This window comes from Protopterus annectens, chromosome 3.part0 (assembly GCF_019279795.1).
Source record: "Protopterus annectens isolate FY-2018-M chromosome 3.part0, PAN1.0, whole genome shotgun sequence".
Taxonomy (NCBI): domain Eukaryota; kingdom Metazoa; phylum Chordata; order Ceratodontiformes; family Protopteridae; genus Protopterus; species Protopterus annectens.
The window spans coordinates 889,411,205-889,432,202 of record NC_056731.1 but is presented as its reverse complement, the minus strand read 5'-3'; the positions used below and the strand labels follow the sequence as shown (position 1 = coordinate 889,432,202).

Below are 20,998 nucleotides of genomic sequence, written 5' to 3'. Positions count from 1 at the left end.
TCAGGATGTTTTGCATGCTACTGAACAGGTTAACAAGCATAGCTTACATTGTGGTTTTGATGCTTTGGATGCTTCTTGCAGGGCTGCTGCCTCTGGTACTGTTATTAGGAGACATGCCTGGCTTCGTGAACAAAGTTTGCCTGAACAGGTTAAGGCTAAGTTATTAGATGCCCCTGTTCAACAAGATGTTCTTTTTGGATCTAAGGCTGAGGAAGTTATTAAAAAAGAAAAAGATGGAGGAAAAGGCAAAGTCTATGCAGACTGTAAAAGATTTCTTGCAAGTTCAGCCTCCTAGATTTTCCAGGAATTGGCCCTCTAAAAATTGGTCCTTTCCCACGTCTGACAGGCCTCAAAGGGGAAGATATAGGCGCTCCAGAGGTCGTGGTCAAGGCCAGGCCTCTTACAGATCTAGACAATGGACTGCTTCTTCACCTAGAAGGGGAGAAGACAGATTCCAATCTCAAAGAAAGCAAACTCAATGACTCTCTCGGTTGGGCTTCAGGACCCCTTCACCTGGACGCCCCTCAGAGGAAAACTGTCTCTTTTTACAGAAATTGGACTCATATTACCCAGGACAGATGGGTATTGGACGTGATTTTAAAAGGTTACAAATTCCACTTTCACACTTTGCCAAGGACTCACGGTTGGCCAGATCTGCCAAAACTTCAATGGTCAGAGGCCTTAACTCAAGTGGATGCTCTTCTGGCCATGAGAGCCATAGAGCCTGTTCCACTCTCGGAAATGGGAAAAGGGTTTTATTCAAGACTGTTTCTGGTTCCCAGAAAACAAAACTCTTGGAGACCTATTCTGGACCTTTCTGTGTTAAACACCTTTTGGAAATTCCAAAGTTCAAGATGCTTACTCTGCAACAGCTAATTCCAATGCTCTCTCAGGACGCCTGGATGGTGACATTGGACTTAAAGGAAGCCTATTTACATATTCCCATCAGACAAGAGCGCAGGAAATTCCTCAGGTTCAAGGCAGGTTCGAGGCACTTTCAATTCTCTGTTCTGCCCTTTGGTTTATCTACTGCCCAGAGTCTTCACCAAGTGCCTGGCACCAGTAGTGGCTTACTGCAGACTTCAGGGGATCCAGATTTACCCCTATTTGGACGACTGCCTTATTCAGGCAGACAGCAAAGATCTTCTGCTTCAACATCTGGATTTTGTTCAACGTCTTCTCCTCCTACTGGGATTCTCAGTGAACATAAAAAAGTCACATTTGATCCCTTCTCAACAAATGGTATTCTTGGGAGCCCTCTTAAATACAACCTTACAAAGGGCCTTCCTCACTCCAGAAAAACAAATTCAGCTGGCTTCTACTTTCAACACCTTGGCAACTCTATATCAGCTCACTGCAAGGAAATTCCTGCAGGCTCTGGGCTACATGGCTTCCTGCATTCTGTTGATTCCAAACGCAAGGCTTCACATGAGAAAGCTTCAGTGGTATCTGAAAAGTGTATGGTCACAGCATTACCACGATCTGGATATTCTGATTCCTCTGATCCCCTGCCTTCAGAAGGAGTTCCTCTGGTGGTCCAGGGCATGCACTTCAAACGAAGGAAAACCTTTTCGTCTTCCTCAACCTACTCAAATCATAACCACGGACGCCTCGGATTATGCTTGGGGAGCGCATTTTCTAGACAATTGCCAGCAGGGAACCTGGACAAAGGACCATCTTCACTGGCACATCAATCTGAAGGAAATGTTGGCAGTCCAAAACGCCCTTCTAGCCTTCAAGAATCTTCTACAACCAGGCCCTCTGCTAATTCGCACAGACAACACCACGGTCATGTGGTATATCAACAAGCAGGGGGGTTCTCATTCATACCCCCTTTGCAGACTAGCTATGGGTTTATGGGACACAGCTCTCAATTTGAATCTACATCTCCAGGCTCAATTCATTCCAGGAAACAGAATCTCTTAGCAGACAGCCTGAGCAGAAACATTTCAGATCCTCACGAATGGATGCTAGACACCAACTTGTTCAACAGGATTACTGCAGTTTGGGGATGTCCCCAGATAGATCTGTTTGCATCCCATCTCAATCATCAGCTGCCTCGCTTTTGCACCAGGTCCTTCCACAAAGCAGCTTGGAAAGTGGATGCCCTGTCCTTCAGCTGGAGAAGCCTTTCAGCATATGCCTTCCCTCCTCTTCCTCTACTACCTCGGGTATTACTGAAAATAAAACAGGACAAGCCCAAGTTCCTCATCTTGATTGCTCCAAATTGGCCTCGACAGTTTTGGTATCCAACTTTAAAGCTCCTGTTCTCGGGGCCTCCTTGGATTCTCCCACTGAACCCTTCGCTTCTGTCCCAGCATCAGGGTCAGTTACTACATTCCAATCTCAAGACCCTTTGCCTGGCAGCTTGGCTCTTCAAAGGAGTTTGATTCCTTCTAGTCTTCCCAAACAAGTTTTGGATGTTCTTTTGGAAGCTAGATGGCCTAGCACTAGGAAATCCTATGCCTCTAAATGGAAGAGGTTTTCTATTTGGATGCAGGACTGAGGTTCTGATCCTCAGGTACCTGATCTCTCTTCTATTTTGCTTTACCTTTCGGAGCTTTTATCTAAAGGACTTTCCTTTTCTTCCATTAAGATTCATGCTTCTGCTATTTCTGCACATTTCAGTGCTGATCCTCCTGTTTTTTCTCATCCTTTGATGAAGCAGTTCTTGAGAGGGGCTAAAAATTTGCGGCCTCCAAGGACGCCTCCTGTCCCTGCCTGGGATCTTAATTATGTTTTAGAAAAACTTACTTTGCCTCCTTTTGAGCCTGCTGCATCTTCAGATATTAAGTTTCTATCCTGGAAGACTGTTCTTTTGTTAGCATTGACCTCTGCAAGAAGGGTCTCAGAGTTGCAAGCTCTCATGGCTGTGGAACCATACCTTATTTTCCATCAGGACAGAGTATCCTTGAGGACCAATCCTACTTTCATGCCTAAAGTGATTTGAAAGTGGCTTTAAATCAGACAATTCACCTTCCTACTTTCTTTCCAAATCCTCAAAACAAAGGGGAAAGGATTTTGCATTCATTAGATGTGCACAGACAGTTACGATTTTACCTGGACAAGACTAAAGATTTCAGAAAGTCTAACCAATTGTTTGTTTCCTTTGCCTCCAGTTCTCTTGGAAAACCTATTTCTAAACAAACTATTTCCAAATGGATTGCTTATGGAATCAGATTTTGTTACACTCATCATGGGAAACAGTTTCCAGGTACCATTAGAAGTCACTCTACTAGAGCAGCTGCCACTTCTACAGCTTTCCTCAGAGGAGTCCCTACCAAGGATATCTTGGAAGCTGCCACTTGGAGTTCTGTGCATACTTTTCCAAGCACTACAATCTCCCTTGTTTTCTAAGTCCAGGGCAGGCTTTGCCTCTGCTGTCTTGCAGGGTATTCTTGCCTCCCTTCTTCTATCTAAAGCCTCCTCCCTTTACACTGCTTTGGGATTCCACCCTACAGTTATGACTGCAACAGTGAAACACGAAGAACATAGTACAGTTGTGTACACCTACCATAAATGTAGATGTTCGAGTGTCTTCACTGTTGCAGTCGGGGTTTCCCTCCCTCCTATCCCCTCTTTTCCTTTTTTGTGGTGTATTTGTGTTTCCTTGTTGGATTCATTTTTGGTTTATTGGGGACTTCTGACATCTGGGGCAAGAAAGGCTGGAGAAGATGGCGTCGGCTGAGGGCTATGTACCAAAGCGTACTGACGTCAGGGTACTAGCCTATACAGCCGACGCCGGACCCAGACTTTGGGATTCTGGCCGACCTCGGGCTGCCTGCCGGCAGGAGCACCCTACAGTTATGACTGCAACAGTGAAGACACTCTAACATCTACATTTATGGTAGGTGTACACAACTGTACTTTCCAGTGAATTGGGTGTCTTTCTGGTTTGAAGGGAGAAGGTTGGTAAGCTCTGGAACTCAGGGCAAATGTACTTTCTGTGGCAGAAATCCCAGGAGCAAGTGTTACTGAAGCATCATTGAAGTTGAACATCTACTATTAATGTAATTTTCTTGTACAGTCTTTGCTGTATAGAAGGATAGAGTTTTAGACTGGGAGTTGGGCTAAGTTAATGTCTCTAATTGGAAGGCACATCATACTTTAGAAACCCTGGCAACAGATTTATTTGAGACCAGTTAACTGCTGGGTTGAGTGTTTACTGGGGCAGTTTTCTAATTAGAGTGATTAGAAATTGGTCAGAGTAGAGACATTTCCGTTGTCTTTTGTGTGTAGTATACTGTATCATTAGATCTGAAGTAGGCAGACTTCATTCGTCTGCAACCTGTGGGTATCGGATCCGATCTCGGATCCGAGCCGGCAATTCAAAAGCTTAGGCTCCGAGCTCCTAGCTCCTCCCTCTTACCCATAACCCCTTGCCAAGCCCTGACTGACCTCAGATTTCGTTTGCCGCTTTTCAAGAAGCAACGGAATTCTAGAGCTCCTGGCGTGGTTTTGAGATGTGTAGTTTTCTGACAGGAAAATTTCTCAAATTTTCATTTTTTGTTATAAATATAGTTAGAGTTGTGTGTGGTTAAGGCTTTCCTCCCTCTTTAGTTAATTTTTCTCGGGTTTTCGTAGTTTGTTTGTGTGTGTGTGTGTTTAGGCCTTAGGTGTAATGTCTGAAGCCCCTAAGGCTGTTTTTTCGAAATGTACCGAGTGTGGCCATAAGCTGTCTCCAGCAGATGGCCACACTCGGTGCATCTTGGGGTTGAACACCTGTCTTCTGGTTGTACCATTTGTGCAGGGTTCAACCCCGGCTTTAAGGGAACGAGGTGAAGTTGGTGCTGGCGGGTCTTTTACCCCCAGATACTGCTTCGCCTCTGCCCTCAGTCAGCAACTTGTTGCTGTGAGTTCTCCCTCCGGCTGGGACTCAACCTCCCTTAAAGTTGCCGGAGGAAGGATTCTTCTAGGGAGAGACAGAAGGAGAGGCACAGGGAGAAGCACCACAAGAGGAGAGCGAGCTTCCAGCTCGGCTCCTCCATCTAAGCGGGCTTCCCTGTGCCTTCTAGCTTTCCTCCTCGGCTCCACCCCTCTGTTCTCTCCTGGACCTGAGGAGGAGGAGGCTAGCCCTTCCAGGAGGTCACCGAGGCGGCTCTCTAGGTCCGCCGGTGGCCTCCTCTAGATCCACTTTTCTATGAGTGAAGCTGATATGGACGGATGATGAGGAAATTCATCCAGGCCCAAATGCAAATGGGAGTGCTCCTAGCCCCCAACCGGGAGGGGCTTGACCCTTTTTCCCCTTAGCTCCTTCTCCGACCCATACCACGGGTTCGGAGCTTTTGGCGCCGTGCAGATTTGGATCCGGGGTGGGTCGGATCCGATTGGTCGGCGCACCTCGGATCCGTCCCATCCCTTGAGTGCTTGGTGCCGGACCCGACCTCTCGAGCCGAGGCGAGCCTCGGATCCGAGGAGCTGGTGTGTCTTCGGCTCCGTCAGGTCGGAGCACACTGGTCTCGGATCCGGCGGTTTCAACTCCGACCATCCGTACGTCGGATCCGAGGGTCGGCTCGGGGGAGAAGCTGGCTCCCCTCGGCTTTCAACGTTATGGAAAGGGCACTGTCGAGGACATCTGGACCCCCGGTCCCTGCCATGGCTCCATCCCGCACTCCATTGCAGTTGGGCCAGGCCCCCACGGTCCCAGGGACAGCCCGCCTCGATGTCCCAAGTGGTTCCCTTGGAACATCCATCTGCTGAAGAGTACTCCTCGGACAGCCCCGATGAAGTACCTCGGAAGCGCAAGTGCAAGAGGAGGCACATGGACTCCCCTGAGTCCGTCACTGAAGACACGGACTTGGATGAAGGGGAAGGCTCCCCTAGGTCACCCCCTGAGGACGTCTCATTTGGAGACATCATGGAGATGTTAAGGATCAGGGGGTGGTCTGCCCCAAGGCTTCTTCGGACGAGTCTGTGTTCTTGGAGGCATTCGAGGCGGCCCTTCTACCTCTTGGGTGTCCTCCTGCTGACCCCTGGTAGATCTTATATCTATCAGGGCGTGGAAGGATCCGGACACCATTGAGCCTATCCCTAAGCCCGGACCGCATTCTTTCTCCTCCATCTGACCGCACCCACTGGAGTAAGGGTCCCCAGTAGATGCCATGATGATGGCTGCAGCCACGAAGAGGAATTGGCCCAGGAGAGTCCCTCCGTCCATCCTCCGGGCAAGGAGTCCCGTTCGATGGATCGCATTGGGAAGCGAGTGTTTAGTTCAGCGACCTTCTCCTTGAGAGCGCTGAACTACATGGCACATGTCATTAGGATGCAGCGAGATCTGATTAAAGAATACGCTGCATCTCCCGGAGTCCATCTCGAGTGAGGATAAACAGGTTTACTCCACCGAATGGCCACTCTCAGATCTGTATCCAATACATCTATGCGGCTGCTGTCTCATGCTACTGAGGGAGCCGCTAGAGCCAGCGGAGCAGGCCTCGTCATGAGGCGACAGGCCTGGCTCCGCCATTGTGATTTTGCTGAGCCCTTCAAGGCGACCTTCGAATGCCCCTTCGATGGTTCTGCCTTGTTTGGCAAGACTGTTGAGACATTAGTCCAGAGCGAAAAGGACGGAAGGCGTTGTCTGCCGTCGAGTCCACTTCTCAGCTCCCAGAGGTCCTTCTCTAAGAACCAAAAGGGACAGAAGAAGATGTGGTTCCGAAGTCGCAGCATTCCCAACCTGCTCGGATAACCAGTCCTTCCGTGGCAGAGGAGGACGGGAGGTCGCCGTGCCAGAGGCAGGGGCTCCTGGCAATTTTGGGTCCAGAGAACCCTTCTCGGAGAGACCCACGCAGCAGCCCTGAAGGGTTGCCCGGCTGTCCGTCTCTGGAGGCAGTCGGGGCGGTTTCGATGCACCTGACTTCTTGGGAGTCCATAACAACAGACAGTTGGGTGCTTCGACTTATCCAGAGGATATTCAATACCCCTAATCAAGATTCCCAAATCTGCAGCCTCCCAGATGTTCCACCCGACCAAAGGGAGGCGGCAGCTCTCAAATCGAGCAGCTGCTAGGAAAAAGAGCCATCCAGCGTCCCCAGATCAAGCGGATTAGGGTTTTACTCCAGGTTCTTTTTGGTGCCAAAGAAGACGGGGGACTTAAGACCAATTTTAGACCTTTCCCTGTTGAACCTGTCAGTAACCAAGCAAAAGTTCCGGATGGTCACTCTGCAATCTATACTCCCCCTTTTGAGGGAGAACGACTGGATGTGTTCCATAGACCTCAAGGATGCGTACTACCACATTCGGATGGACAGGCGATCCAGGAGGTTTCTTCGCTTCGGCTGGGAGCCAGTCATTATCAGTTCAGGGTCTTCCCCTTTGGTCTCACCTCAGCCCCCAGGGTGTTTACCAAGGTGTTAGCGGTGGTAGCGGCCCACCTGAGGCTCCAGGGATTACAGGTCTTTCCGTACCTGGACGACTGGCTCCTGACGGCATCATCGAGGCATCTTCTGTGCTCAGCCAGGGATTATTTCCTTCAACTAGCACCAAGGCTGGGCATCACGATCAACTGGGAGAAATCTTTTCTGAATCCAACTCAAATTATAGATTTCATAGGAGGAAGACTAGACACCAAATCAATGCGAGCCTTCCTCACCCCAGACCGTATCGTCAGCCTGAGGTGTCATGTGACAGCAATCCTTCAGCCTTCACCAACTGCAGCTTCGGTCCTGAGGGCCCTAGGTTCTATGGCGGCAGCTATCCCGCTTCTAATTCATGCCCGTTTACACATGCGGGTTCTTCAATGGACCCTTCAAGTTCAGTGGTCTCCTCTTTGTTCGTCTCTAAACGCTCCGATTGCGATCAGCAGAGCGTGCAGGGACTCCCTTCTGTGGTGGCTTCTTTCTCCGGAGCCCCTAGTAGGAAGACCCTTTTGCGCTGCATTTCCCCGAGCCACAGTGACCACGGACGCTTCTTGCCTCGGGTGGGGGGGGCATTCTGCGGGAAAGATTGTCCAAGGCACGTGGAATCCCACAGAGACGTCATTGCATATAAATGTCCTGGAAATGAGGGCGGTGCTCCTAGCGTTGCAAGCACTTCACCACGTTCTTCCTACAGGGACTATTGCGATTCAGACAGACAATATGTCTGTAGTCTGGTATATCAACAAGCAGGGAGGAACCCGGTCTTACCCCCTTTGTCGAGAGGCCATGAGAGTCTGGGAATGGGCAATTTCCACCAAACGCTTTCTGATAGCAACGCACATTCCGGGAAAGTCCAACATCCTTGCGGACAAGCTCAGTCGCACCATCCTTTCTCCACACGAGTGGTCCCTCAATCTTCAAGTAGCGAAGAAGATTTTTGCCGTTTGGGGGCAACCCTGTTGCGATCTTTTTGCTTCTCCCTCAAACGCCAAATGCGACAATTTCTTCGCTCTGCTTCCCCACCAGGGAGTTCCCGAGGATGCTCTGGTGCATGCTTGGCCTCCCGGTCTCCTTTATGCCTACCCTCCACTTCCTCTGATGCAGAGGTTTCTGCAGAAAGCCAACAGTTTGGGGAGCAGAATGATTCTCATTGCCCCATTCTGGCCTCGACAACCTTGGTTCCCTCGTATGGTCTCACAAAATCAATCCACCATGGATTCTGGATCCAATTTCGATCTCATCTCTCACCCTCTGGGAATGCCAGTTCCCAATCTGCGGACCCTGAAGTTGACAGCTTGGCTGCTCCAATTCCAACCTTAATTAGGACTCCCGGTATCTCTTCACCGGTCAAAGCCATTTTGGTGGCTGCTCATAAACCTTCCACCAGACAGGTTTATCGGAGTAAATGGAAGAGGTTCTCTATATGGGCAGGACAGAGAACTGTGGATCCTTTTTCAGCACCTATCTCTGCGGTGCTAGATTTTCTAACAGACCTCTTTCATCAAGGGGCCAGTTCTTCCACGATTAAGGTACAATTGGCTATCTCGCATTATCACATTGGACAGGACACAGCTCCCCTTATGACAGCGAAATTATGCAAAACCTTTCTCAAAGGAGTTTTTTTGTTAAGGCCTCCAGTCAAGGAGGTTGTACCGCCTTGGGACTTGTCTTTAGTCCTGCAGGCCCTTACTGCTCCTCCCTTCGAGCCTGCAGCTTCTGCTGATTTAAAATTCCTTTCATGGAAAACTGTCTTTCTGGTAGCTATCACTTCAGCCAGAAGGGTGTCTGAGCTTCAGGCTCTTTGTGTCAAACCGCCTTATCTTTCTTTCTTCCCTGATAGGGTGTGCCTCAGGACCAATCCATCTTTTCTTCCGAAGGTCTCTTCTGAATCCAATATTAACCAGTCAATCAATTTGCCTGTCTTTTTTCCCAAGTATTCAAACAAAGGGGAATACAAATTGCATTCATTGGATGTTCATAGACAATTACATTTTTATATTAACAGGACAGCTGGCCACAGGAAATCAGATCAGCTGTTCGTCTCCTTTGCTAAATTTGCTCTGGGTAAAGCAGTGTCTAAAGTCACTCTATCTAAATGGATTGCTAATTGCATTTTGCAGGCATATGACACTTCAGGCAGACCTGCTCCTCAGAGGGTTCTGGCTCATTCTACTAGGGCAGTTTCTCGTCAGCCGCCTTTAAGTCCGTGTTTCGTGGATGATATCTGCTGGCAGCTACTTGGGCCTCGCCTCATACTTCTATCTCTCATTACAAGGTGGATGTTGTTTCTAGAGGAAGAGCATCCTTTGGCTCAGCGGTGCTCGAACACCCTTCCATGACGGCCGCCCAAGATTCAGGTAGCTAGGGACTCTGTCCCACAGGTTGCAGGCAATGAAGTCTGCCTACTTCAGATTTAGAAGTTATGTACTCACCATAACGTTCCATCTGAGTAGGTGACTTCATTCGCTGCCATCCCTCCATCCCCTGACCTTTATAGAGCGAGTATTTATGCTGTTTTAGTATACTGTGGTCAGTATTTAAGGCAAACTCAATCTGAGGTCAGTCAGGGCTTGGCAAGGGGTTATGGGTAAGAGGGAGGAGCTAGGAGCTCGGAGCCTAAGCTTTTGAATTGCCGGCTCGGATCCGAGATCGGATCCGATACCCACAGGTTGCAGCCGAATGAAGTCACCTACTCAGATGGAACGTTATGGTGAGTACATAACTTCTAATTTTGTAGATTATGCCCAGTGTTAATGATTTGAAGATAAACTGCCTGCCATCACATTACATGTACACTTTTTTTTAAGGAGAGAAAGTTGGTGTTGGAAATGTCTGTCTGTGGTGCAATGAAAAGGGAAAATCATTCTACTCTACTGAAGCTGTCCAGGCTCACATGATTGACAAGAGTCATTGCAAACTCTTCACAGATGGAGATGCAGCTCTGGAATTTGCTGATTTCTATGACTTCAGGTACATTAAATTGTTTAATATGCTTTGTTAACCAGACAGGGCCAACTGTTAAAAGCCATTTTGTAAGACTGAGTAAGATAGTAAAGTTAAATCATGGAGGTTGCACAGATTGTAGAACCTTTTTTCATATGCAAACTGTAGTTTTCTTTGTACAAAACACAAAGTTAAAATGATGTTTATTCTTTATGTGCTTTAATTTTTTTTTACGTTATTGCAATCAGGTAAGCAGGTAAACCATATTTATTCAAGCTGCATATAGAACTGAGTATGTTCAGAATGATCACTGTTGCAGTAGCCTAAGCTGTGTGGGTAACTCCACCTGCACTGGCCAGGTTACAAAAGCTTTGGACACCTTCCAGGTACTCGCCCTGCTAGGAGCATACAGAGTATTCCTGTAAAAGGCAGGAGGAGCACCAAAAAACTTCAAAGTAGATTTTTTGTTACTGCCAAAGTGAATACTTCTTGGTGCTCCACCAGTCGACTGCTGAACGGCCAAGTACCTGTTGAAGGCTTTTTTTCTGAACTGAAATTCATGTGGAATATTGTGTTTTTGACAAGAATTTTGTATGTGGTTTAGGAATCAAGGTGAAGGGACTGAAAGATTTATTTTGTGTTATGTATTACAAATGTATTTGTGAACCTTGTGTCCAAAAATTTTACTTCTAATTGAAAACTATACTTGTTTGGTAGTTTGTTTTGAGGAAAGGATGCTGTCTGTGTAATACTTGCTGAACTCAGAACTACCAGATGTCCTTCCTTTTCACTGTTGCAGTATTCCTTACAATAGTGATCTCTTGCCAAGGGTGGCCTGATGTCTGTGCAGTACGTTAAAGACTTTAGGTTGCTAAGGGTATGCCGTACGTTATATTTATGATCCCTGGGTACAGTGCTGGTAATAAAGTTGATGTCAGGATGTACTATCGTCAAAACTTCTTTGCCGCCAGTTGAAACACTGTCTTTGATCATCAGTCTGAAAGCTCGCTTCGTTTGCCGGTTCACCAAGCCATTTTTCAGATAAGTCCCCCATTAGATTTTTTGCTCTTATCGTGTTCCTTTTGTTGTGTTGCTTGTGGGGTTCATGTCATCCAGAAGTGGAAAATGCCAGTGCGGAAGACAAATTCCCCATAAAGATCACCACAAGCTATGTTGATTTTGTTTCGGTGCTTCGCACGACCATACGTCCTGTTTGTCAGGCTTTCGTCGCAAAGACTCACCATAATCAGCTTTCTTCTGGCCATATATTTAGAGAATCAAAAGTCTTAAGCTTTTAGCGAAAGACATTATGGAAGGAACTTTCTGCTCCAATGATCAGCCGTCTGTGTAAGAAAAAGGATAAGAAATACACTTCAAACAACTGAGAAATGAGGCCAAAAAAGCAATAATAAACGATAAAAAAAACTACTACCTGAAACCTCAGGACTCTCGTCAAAATAACCCAGAAAAATTCTGGGCTAACATAAATGAACTACTTCAACCAAGTAAACCAGTGACGCCCAACCCTCAGGGCTCTGACATAAAGAACCCCAACCAAATTGCTAATGACTTTAACTCCTTTTTCACCGAAACTATTATAACTTTATCCAGTCAACTTTCCAAGAAAAACACAAACATATCTAACAACAATTTAAACCCACCTCCCCCATTTCATTTTCAAACAGTCCCAACAACCTACATTCTCTCCCTTATCAAAAAACTCAAACCATGTATTCCTTCTGCCGACCTGTTACCCGCTGAATTCTTGCAGTTAGCAGCCAAATCCATAGCCTACTCAATATCCATTCCTATCAACAGAACCATCATGGAAGGATATGTCCCTAAACTTTGGAAAGTCTCTCATATTCTACCTCTTCACAAGGGTGGAAATTCCACTGATATCTCCAACTACTGCCCCATAGCCTTACTCTCCCCCTTATCTAAAATTATGGAAAGATGTATACACAAGCAACTGCTGGACCACCTTCTCAAAAATAACGTACTCTCTAATACCCAACATGGTTTCAGACCCTCCCACAGCACCACCACTGCCCTCCTCTCCTTTACAGACACAATTAACAAAAATCGTAACCATAACACCCTTTCCTCTGCACTTTTTTTTAGACCTATCCAAGGCTTTCGACATGGTCAACCACCAGCTACTAATTCAAATTCTTCAATCCTTGTCTCTGGAAACCCAACCTATTAATTGGTTTAAGTCCTACTTAAATAATAGACACCAAGCAGTACTCTGGAACTCCACTCTATCTTCCCAACTACCTGTAAACATTGGTGTCCCCCAAGGGTCCATACTTGGTCCCCTCTTTTCTTTATTTATCAATGACCTCCACCAAGTAGTTCCCCAAGCCACATGCATACAATACGCAGATGATTCTACGCTAATTTGCTCAGCCACATCGGTATCAAACCTTCACTCCCTCACACAACAGATATTTAATTCTGTAGAAGATTGGTTCTCCCAGATGTCTACTACTTAACCCAAAAAAAACTAAACTCCTTCTCTTCACACCTTCCAGTAAATCTCCTCACATAGACTTTACTATTACTATAATATCCAAAAATGGCACAGTTATATCACAAGATCCTACAACCAAACTACTAAGCATTACCATTGACAATAACCTTAACTTTGACACCCACATAAACAACACAGTGAAAACGATTAACAAAAAGATAGGTTCTCTTTACAGAATCAAACCTTTCCTCACTCCTGAATCTAGAAAAACTGTAGCCCACTCTCTCACCTTATCTCACCACTTCTCTATGCCTCTCCCATACTTACTAACTTATCAAAAAAAAACATTCTGAAATTAGAAAACTCCTACCACAACATTGCCAGATTTGCCACAGGCAACCCATTCAGAACCCACCACTGTACTAATCTAAAACAACTAGACTGGCTCGAACTTCAGCATCAACTAAACATTTAATCAAATAGGCATAACCCATCAAATTCTTTATCAACCTGACAAAGCACCTGTACTATCTTCCCTTATTTTACCCCTATCATAACCTAAAGTCCCTAAGATCCGCACACAAACTTTGCATAAATATTGTCAAAGCAAACAATAAGGCTGGAGATTCCCTGTTCTCTAACACTGTTGGTAAAGATTGGAACAGACTCCCCTCTGAACTTTCCAGTATTCCCTCAAAATCTCTCTTTAAAAAGAAACTCAAGATCTACCTTAAAACACAATGGCTGTGCACCTGTACTAATCCTGACTAACCTAATTTCTAGATCCCTGATGAAAATTCCACATCCTTAGAACCCCAGATCCAACTCATTCTTGCATCCACTGATCTATTCTCTCCTTCTTAAAAAGTCTCTTCTTCTTACATTCCTGCATCCTCTTTCACTATACATTATAATGACATACTATCTGTCACATATAACAATACTTGTTCATTTTTCTAAGTACTGCCTTTTTGAAATTCATAACTATGTCTCCATTTTTAATGTTTTTAAACATATTTTGCATATGTATTTCTTTATGTAATTTCATTTTATTTGCATGTTTATTTTTCATTTCATTTCCTTTAAATGTTGGAGCTTATCTCCCCGGGCCTCTACTGAAAATGGACATATATCCAGCTAGACTAGCCCGGTCAACAAATGTAAAATAAAATAAAATAAATAAAATAAAATAAATCTAGGTCTGATTTTTTGGCTGTGCTGCCGCTGCTGGATGTTTCTCTTGAGGCTAGTGAAAGCTCAGAGGATTGCCCAGCTGTTTGATTCTTCTGCCACAACCGCTTCTGAGGCCGGCATGGATCCGGTATCTCGCACCTTCCTGGAGACTTTGCAAACATCCAGTATGGATGTTCAGGGGGAACTGCTGCTGATTATTACTGAAGGTCCTAGGGATGATCAGATTTTCGTTAGGGAGGAGGAGGTTCCAACTACTATATTGTAGAGTGCCGTATGGGACTGAGCCTTTTGTGCTTCATAAGGCTGATGTCCTTTTAAAGAAGAAACAAACAAAGCATGTTACTCCTGCTCCTGCCCTCGAGTGACTGGCAGAATTTCACTCTGGGGCCTGTTCATTGCCCTTATGGCCTTGAAGCCCCCACAAGGAGTTTCTGTTCCCTGGATCTCTTAACAGGAGTAGAAGACCAAGGGGGAGCTGGAACAGGATTCTTTTGAGGAGGAAGGGGATTTGGATGAGGCATCCCTTGCTTAATCTTCCCATATTCCTTCTCCATTAGACTGTGGTTCTGAAGAGGTGGAGTCCACTTACCCCGACTCTCCTTTTGAGGAGATTTCCTTTAGGGACAAATTTTCCAGAATGATGGAATTATTTAAGTGGAATTGTGCCCAGGTTTCTGAGGTTCAGAAAAGGTATTGTACGCTTCTGCAAATGGAGTCTCCTAGACCTTCTGCTTTTCCTTCTGTTTTGGCTGCTTTGTTGGATGCCTTCTCTACTGTGTCTCAGGCTACTGATTCCCACCCCTTGCCCCCCCCAAAAAAACTGGTAGGATTTATAAGGTACCTGATGGTAGGTTACTGCCTTCTACAAAGTTGCTTCCTTCTGATAAGGACAGCAGGGTTATGAAAAGGCTGGATAAGAAGGTATATACCTTGGCTACCTTTGGTTTCCAGATCATCTATTATCAGACCCATATGACTAGGTATATTTTGGCTCGCTTTCTCAGGCCTGTCAGGTTATTTCTGGCCTTCCTGATTCTGAGGGGAAGACTTCTGCCCTCTCCTTGTTAGGGACTTCCTCTCAGGTGGTTCGCCATTCTCCTAAGTGCAGCTATGATGCAGTAGACGCTTCTTCTGGGGTTGCTGCTTTTGGTTCTGTGATGAGGAGATATTCCTTGCTTGGGCTTCAACCTCTGCCTGATGGTGTTATGGCAAGTTAATGGGCACTCCTCTGGACAGCAAGCATTTGTTTAGTGTTTATGATTTGTTTAATTCCCTACAGGAAAAGAGTAAGGCCTTACAAAAGCTGAAACATTTTTGTTTCTCCTATGCCTAAATTCCAAAGGAATTGCCATAATAAGCCAGCTTTTGTTTGTAGGCAGTCTCGCCCTCATCCCAAAGGTAGCAGGAAGGACCCATTATCCACCCTTTTTAAAGCTACCCAGACTACTACTATGTAGAAAGGTCCTTTTCCTGAAAAAACAGGTGCTGTCTAACAATCCTATACTTCTCATCCACAGTCCTCTTTCTCTTTCTCTTTGCCTTGCCTATTCCTATTTGGGTAAAGGTTGCTCAAGATTCCTGGGTTCTTTCCATCATTCACCAAGGATATTACGTAGTTTGGAAGTGTTTTCCCCCTTTCATGGGCATTCCTCTACCCCATCTGGAACAATTAGCCTTTTATCCAGGGGTGCTTTAGGGTCTATTCAGGAAGTTCCAGTTTCTGAAAGGGGGAAGAGGTTTATTCCAGAATGTTCTTGGTCCCCAGGAAAGAGGGCACTTTTGAGACCAATTCTGGATCTGTCATTTAAACACCTTTCTGAAGGTCCATTCCTTTTGGATGTTGTCCCTTCAAACCTCATTTCCTCTGCTGCTTCCTCTGGCTTTTCTAGTTCATAGGTTGGTACCAGGCTATCAGCTCTAGGGCCTATACACGCCTAGCCATAACAATTCCCTGGATATTTCTTCCTGCAATATTTACTTCCCTGGACCCCTGTCTAGTTTTTCTGGATGTCAAGGATGCTTATCTTCATGCCCCTGTTCATCCCTTTATCAGGAAATTTTTACATTTCTCTGTTGCTTCCTGGCGTTTTCAGTTCTCTGCTTTGCCTTTTTTGCCTCTCTACTGTCAGAGGGTATTCACCAAATGCCTTGCTGCTGTGATTTGCTTTTTGCAGGCTAAGGTGGTTACAGGTCTTTCCCTACTTAGACAACCTACTTTTTCAGGCATCCTCTCCAGAGAGTTTCCTGCAGCACCTTCATTTTATCTCTCTCCTACAAAGCATGGGGTTCACTACGCATTTCCAAAATTCCTTCCTGACTCCTTTACTGGATCAAGTGTTTCTGATTTGCAGGACCCAGACTGTTCCAATGCTGATTTCCTTGCCTCCTCCCAAGGCTTTAACTCTCATTGCCTTCTTTCGGTCTCTTCTTCCTTTGGCCTCAATTACAGTTAGGGAATTTCTAAGAGCTCCATGCTTCCTCTAGCGAAACTCCACATGAGAAATCTTCAGTGGTTTCTAAAGTCCGTTTCATTTTAGCATTTGAAGATTTCATAGTCCCTATTCTGTGCCTCAGATTAGAAATTCAGTTGCGGATTCGGCAGTTGTCATTCAATTCAGGGCTTCCTTTTCAAACCCCACTGCCATCTCAGGAGCTGTTCACAGACTGTTCATACATGGGATGGGGGGCTTCATTTGGCTTTCTCAGTGTAGGAGCTCTCTTCGTCTCGGAGAGAACACTTCAATTTCAAAGAGAAAAACTCTTCTGTTGGCTCTTCAAGCATTTAATTCTCTCTTCATTCCAAGGTTTGTCAAGGTGCTTAAGGCAATATCAGTTGTATGATATGTCAACAAGAAAATGGGGACAAGCTAGCGCTTCAAGTGTGGGAGCTTCATGTCTGGTGTTAAGTAACTGTTTAGGCAGTTTATATTCCCTCAGGTCAGAACATTGTGGCAGACTCTGAGCAGGCTCCTATCATATTCCCGAGTGGATTCTTCACAGGCATGTGTTTCTGGACATAGGTCTACTTATTTGCCTTCCCTCTGAACAGACAACTTCCTCGTTTTTTATGCCAGAGCCACATGTCCTCTGGTCTAAAAGGTGGGCACCCTCTCTCTCTTGCCTGGAAGGGAATGTTTCTTTATGGGTTCCCTCCCCTTCCTCTCATTCCAAAAATCCTGTTCAAGATAAAACTGGATGCTCCAAAAATCTTGCTGGTGTGACTCCCTTTTGGCTCAGGCAGTATTTGTTCCCTTCTCTTCTACATTAGCCAAGTACATTTATCACAAGTTACCTCACAGGGTGAACCTACTCGCACAAGACAAGGGATCTCTCGTCTGTCCCCACCTGTCCACTATTCAATTGACACTGTGGTTTTGATTCCATATAAACACTTGTTTTTTATTTTCTGAGGACGTGCTTAGGTCCTGCAGGAGGCCAGAAAACCCACTACTAAGAAATCCTACTTATTTTTCTTAACCTGGATTCACTTTCTGTGGATGCTGCTTTGGTTCTGTATTGTTTGTGTGAATTGCTGAATGCTGGGTTGGCATATTCTTCTATTAAGACTCACTTGTCAGATGTTTCTGCTAGTCTGCCTCCGTCATCCCCTTTAGTCTCTAGATTTGAGGCTATAAGGACCCCCCCAGGAAGCCTGTCCCTCATTTCTCGGACCTTTAATTTTGTTTTGGAGAAATTTGGCTCAGGCGCCTTTTGAGTTTGTGCCTTCAGCTTCCCTGCAGCATTGTTCTTGGAAGACTATTCTTTCGTTGGGCTTTACTTCTGCCAGACAGGTGTCTGAGCTTCATGCCCTTATAGCTGTTCCCCTTTTTTTTTATTTTCCATAAGGACAGGGTGTCCTTTCATACTAATCCTTCTTTTATGTCCAAAGTGGAGAATGAGTTGTCTCTTAATCAGTCTGTTCATTTGCACACTTTTTTTCTCTTCTCTGCAGTCTGCTAGTGAGAAGGTGGATCTATATTGCACAACTGAAACATTATATACTCTAGTGTCATAACATCGACACATATTATGCGAAGTGTAAGAAAGCCAAAACACCTAAACAACGAAATTCATCTCATTGACTTAACCATGGTTGGTCAACACAAACAGAATTACATTTCCTAATTATCACAAATGAATAGGAAATGTGTTTCACCTTTCTTACATTTTGTGTAATATGTGCCGATGTAATGGTACTCAGGCATATCCCGTTTCGATTGCGTGATACAGACCCGATAAGGTTTTGCACAGTTTTGATGTGCATAGACAACTCAGATTTTATTTGGATAGGACCAAATCTTTTAGCAATTCTGAACAGCATTTTGTTTCCTTTTGTCCTAGATCTTTGGGGATTGGTTGTTTCCAAGCAAACAGTTTCTTCTTGGATAGCTAAAGCCATTTCTCTTTGTTGCTCTTTTCATGCAAGACCCTTCCTTCAGTTAAGGCTCATTCTTCGAGGGCTGTGGCTTCTTCTGGTGCTTTTTCAATGGTTTAGATATTAACTCTATTCTTGAAGTATCTGCCTGGATGTCTGCATACTTTTACCAAGCACTCACAAGTTGGATGTGATATCCAGGTCTAGAGTTGGTTTTGCCAGGGCCATTCTTCATGGGATCCTAGATGGTTGTGCTTGGTCTTTCTCCTCCTTCTCTTCTTCATGAACTTTTGCACTCTCCCTGTTGTAATGAATACAGCAACAGTGAAGGAAGGCCATCTGCTGTTATGCTAAGATTTTACACCCCTGTACTTTTTTTTTATTCCGCTGACATAATCACCAGTGCTTGAAGATTGCACTACCCATTCTCTCTTCTTTCTCCTCTGCTTACTTATGGCGCAGCAATCTGTCTTCTATATATTGCCTTCCTCAGTCCACAAAACGGAGAGTTGTTCCCTAAAGTACTGGTGGGTGACTGCAGTGGCTCATCATTGATGTCCTTCTCTTCAGTGTTGCAGTATTCTTTGTATGTGGGAAGCTCTCTGCCCAAGCTACCTGACATTCGGCCAGCATGCAAAGTGCATGGGACGTTGCATGTATGTGCTGACAAAATCGGCTGTAAAAGAATTTCCGCACATACAATCCTCAGAACTTTTCTGCTGTCATTTGGAACGCTTGACTCGTACGTCAGTCTGCTGCCGGATTCAGTAAGTTGCTGTTAGCTTTCAGGTAAGTGCCCTGTTGGGGATTTATTTCTTTACTACTGCCTTTTGTATTTGGTTCATGTCATCCAAGAAGGGCAAATGTAGGTGTGGAAGGCAGATTCCACATAAAGACAACCATGATCTTTGTCTTTTTCTGCTTAGGCCCCAATCACGACCATTGCTCTTGTTCCATCTGTCAGGTCTTTGTCCCAAAAACTTTGTGTTGCCAACTTTGGCTTTGAATCTTTACTTGGAGAATCAACTTTGAATCTTTACTTGGAGAATCAACAAATCAAAAGTATGGCTAAGGACATTATGGAGGGTTGTCTGTGTCCTTTGGCTGAGACAGTTTTGAAGAGGAAGGTTAGCAAGCTTAGGCCTGAATGCTGTTTGGCTGTGCCTCTTTCCACTGACGTATCCCTTGAGGTTAGTGAAGACCAGTGTTCTCTTCAGAGGTGGGGTCCGGTTCCTCGGCTGGTACCTCATCGGAAACCATTAAGGAATTTGACTAGGCATGTCCTCAGAAGCATTGCAGATGTTCATTTCCGATAGACAAAGGGAACCATGGCTCATTGTGCTTGAGAGCGCTAGGGACGTACCTCTTAACTCCAGTTAGGGAACAGATTCTAGAGTCCATCACAGAAGTCAGGCCTACTTTGGGTTCTTCCACCTGTCATCATGCTGAAATGTATGTTAAGAAAAGACAGAATTCAGACACACTCAAGCCCCTTCCTCTTCACATTCTGACTGGGATACTTTTTCTTGGTGGCTAATTTAAAGCTTTGATAGCCTTGAATCCTTCCTCTGTTGTTTGTGTTCCTCCTTGCACATCTTCTGCTGTTAAAAGGGTTAGGGAATGGGTATTCTGAGGAGGAGGATTCCTCTGATGAGAATTCCTTAGCATACTCTAAAGAAAATTACTTCCCCTTTAGAATATGCCAATTACTTTCCCTTTAGAGTATGCCTCTCCAGAGGAGGAGTCCAGTGTGGGATTCCCCAGTAGAAGAGATTTCTTTTGGGGAGACCATTAACAAAATGACAGAATTCTTTAAATAGGACTGCTCACAGATTTCTGAAGAGTAAAAAGGTGTGACCTTCTACAAGTGGAGTACCTTCCCCTTCTCTTTCTTGGACACCTTCTCATCCCCTTCTAAGGTCCCTGACTCACATGCTCCTGCTCAGAAAAGGCCATATAGGTTCTACAAGGTGCCTGATGACTGTGAGTTCTTGTACAAGTGTCCTTTGGCTGATCCCGCAGCTGTTTCCATTGTTACAGACAGCTCTTCTAGTTTGTCGTCTTCAAAACTACTACCCTCTGATTAAGAGAGTAAAATTCTTGAAAGACTTGGCAAGAAAGTTTTTATACTTCCTCCATTTTGGCAGTCAGAGCTATGAATTTCCAAACTTACATGCACAGGTATTTATTTGCTCTACTTTCTCAGGCCTCTCAAGCTGTTTCTCAGCTTCCAGATTCTGACATTAAAAATCAAGTTATGTCTCTCTCAGCTTCTTCTCAAGTGGCTAGACACTCAAATGCATTTATGATGTTGTTGAGGCATCCTCCAGAGCAGCTGCATCTGGTTCTGTACTTAGAAGGCATTCTTGGCTGAGGCTTTATCCATTGCCAGATGACATAAAAGCAAAATTGTTGGATGCACCTCTAGATAAAACTGCTCTTTTTGGGTTCTGCAGCTGCAGACTTGTTTAAGACCTTACAAGAGAAGGGAAAGGAACTTCAAGATCTGAAACACTTGTGTTTCTCCTGTTACAAAATTTCTCAGGAATTTTTCTTCAGACATCCTGTCTTCCTCATCTGCTTCTGCTTCTAGACTTAAAAAGACTGCTCAGAGACCTGCACTAGCTGCTATCTCTCTCTCTCTCTCTCTCTCTC

The 20,998-nt window shown here is 45.2% G+C and overlaps 1 protein-coding gene across 1 annotated transcript in view; it reads left to right on the top strand.

The window, feature by feature from the left end:
* ZNF622 (zinc finger protein 622) overlaps positions 1–20,998 on the top strand; it is a 271,614-nt gene that overhangs the window by 60,102 nt on the left and 190,514 nt on the right. Inside the window, exon 4 of the mRNA XM_044065219.1 lies at positions 10,163–10,325. Coding sequence (XP_043921154.1) covers positions 10,163–10,325 — 163 coding nt within the window. The remainder of the gene's footprint in view (positions 1–10,162; positions 10,326–20,998) is intronic.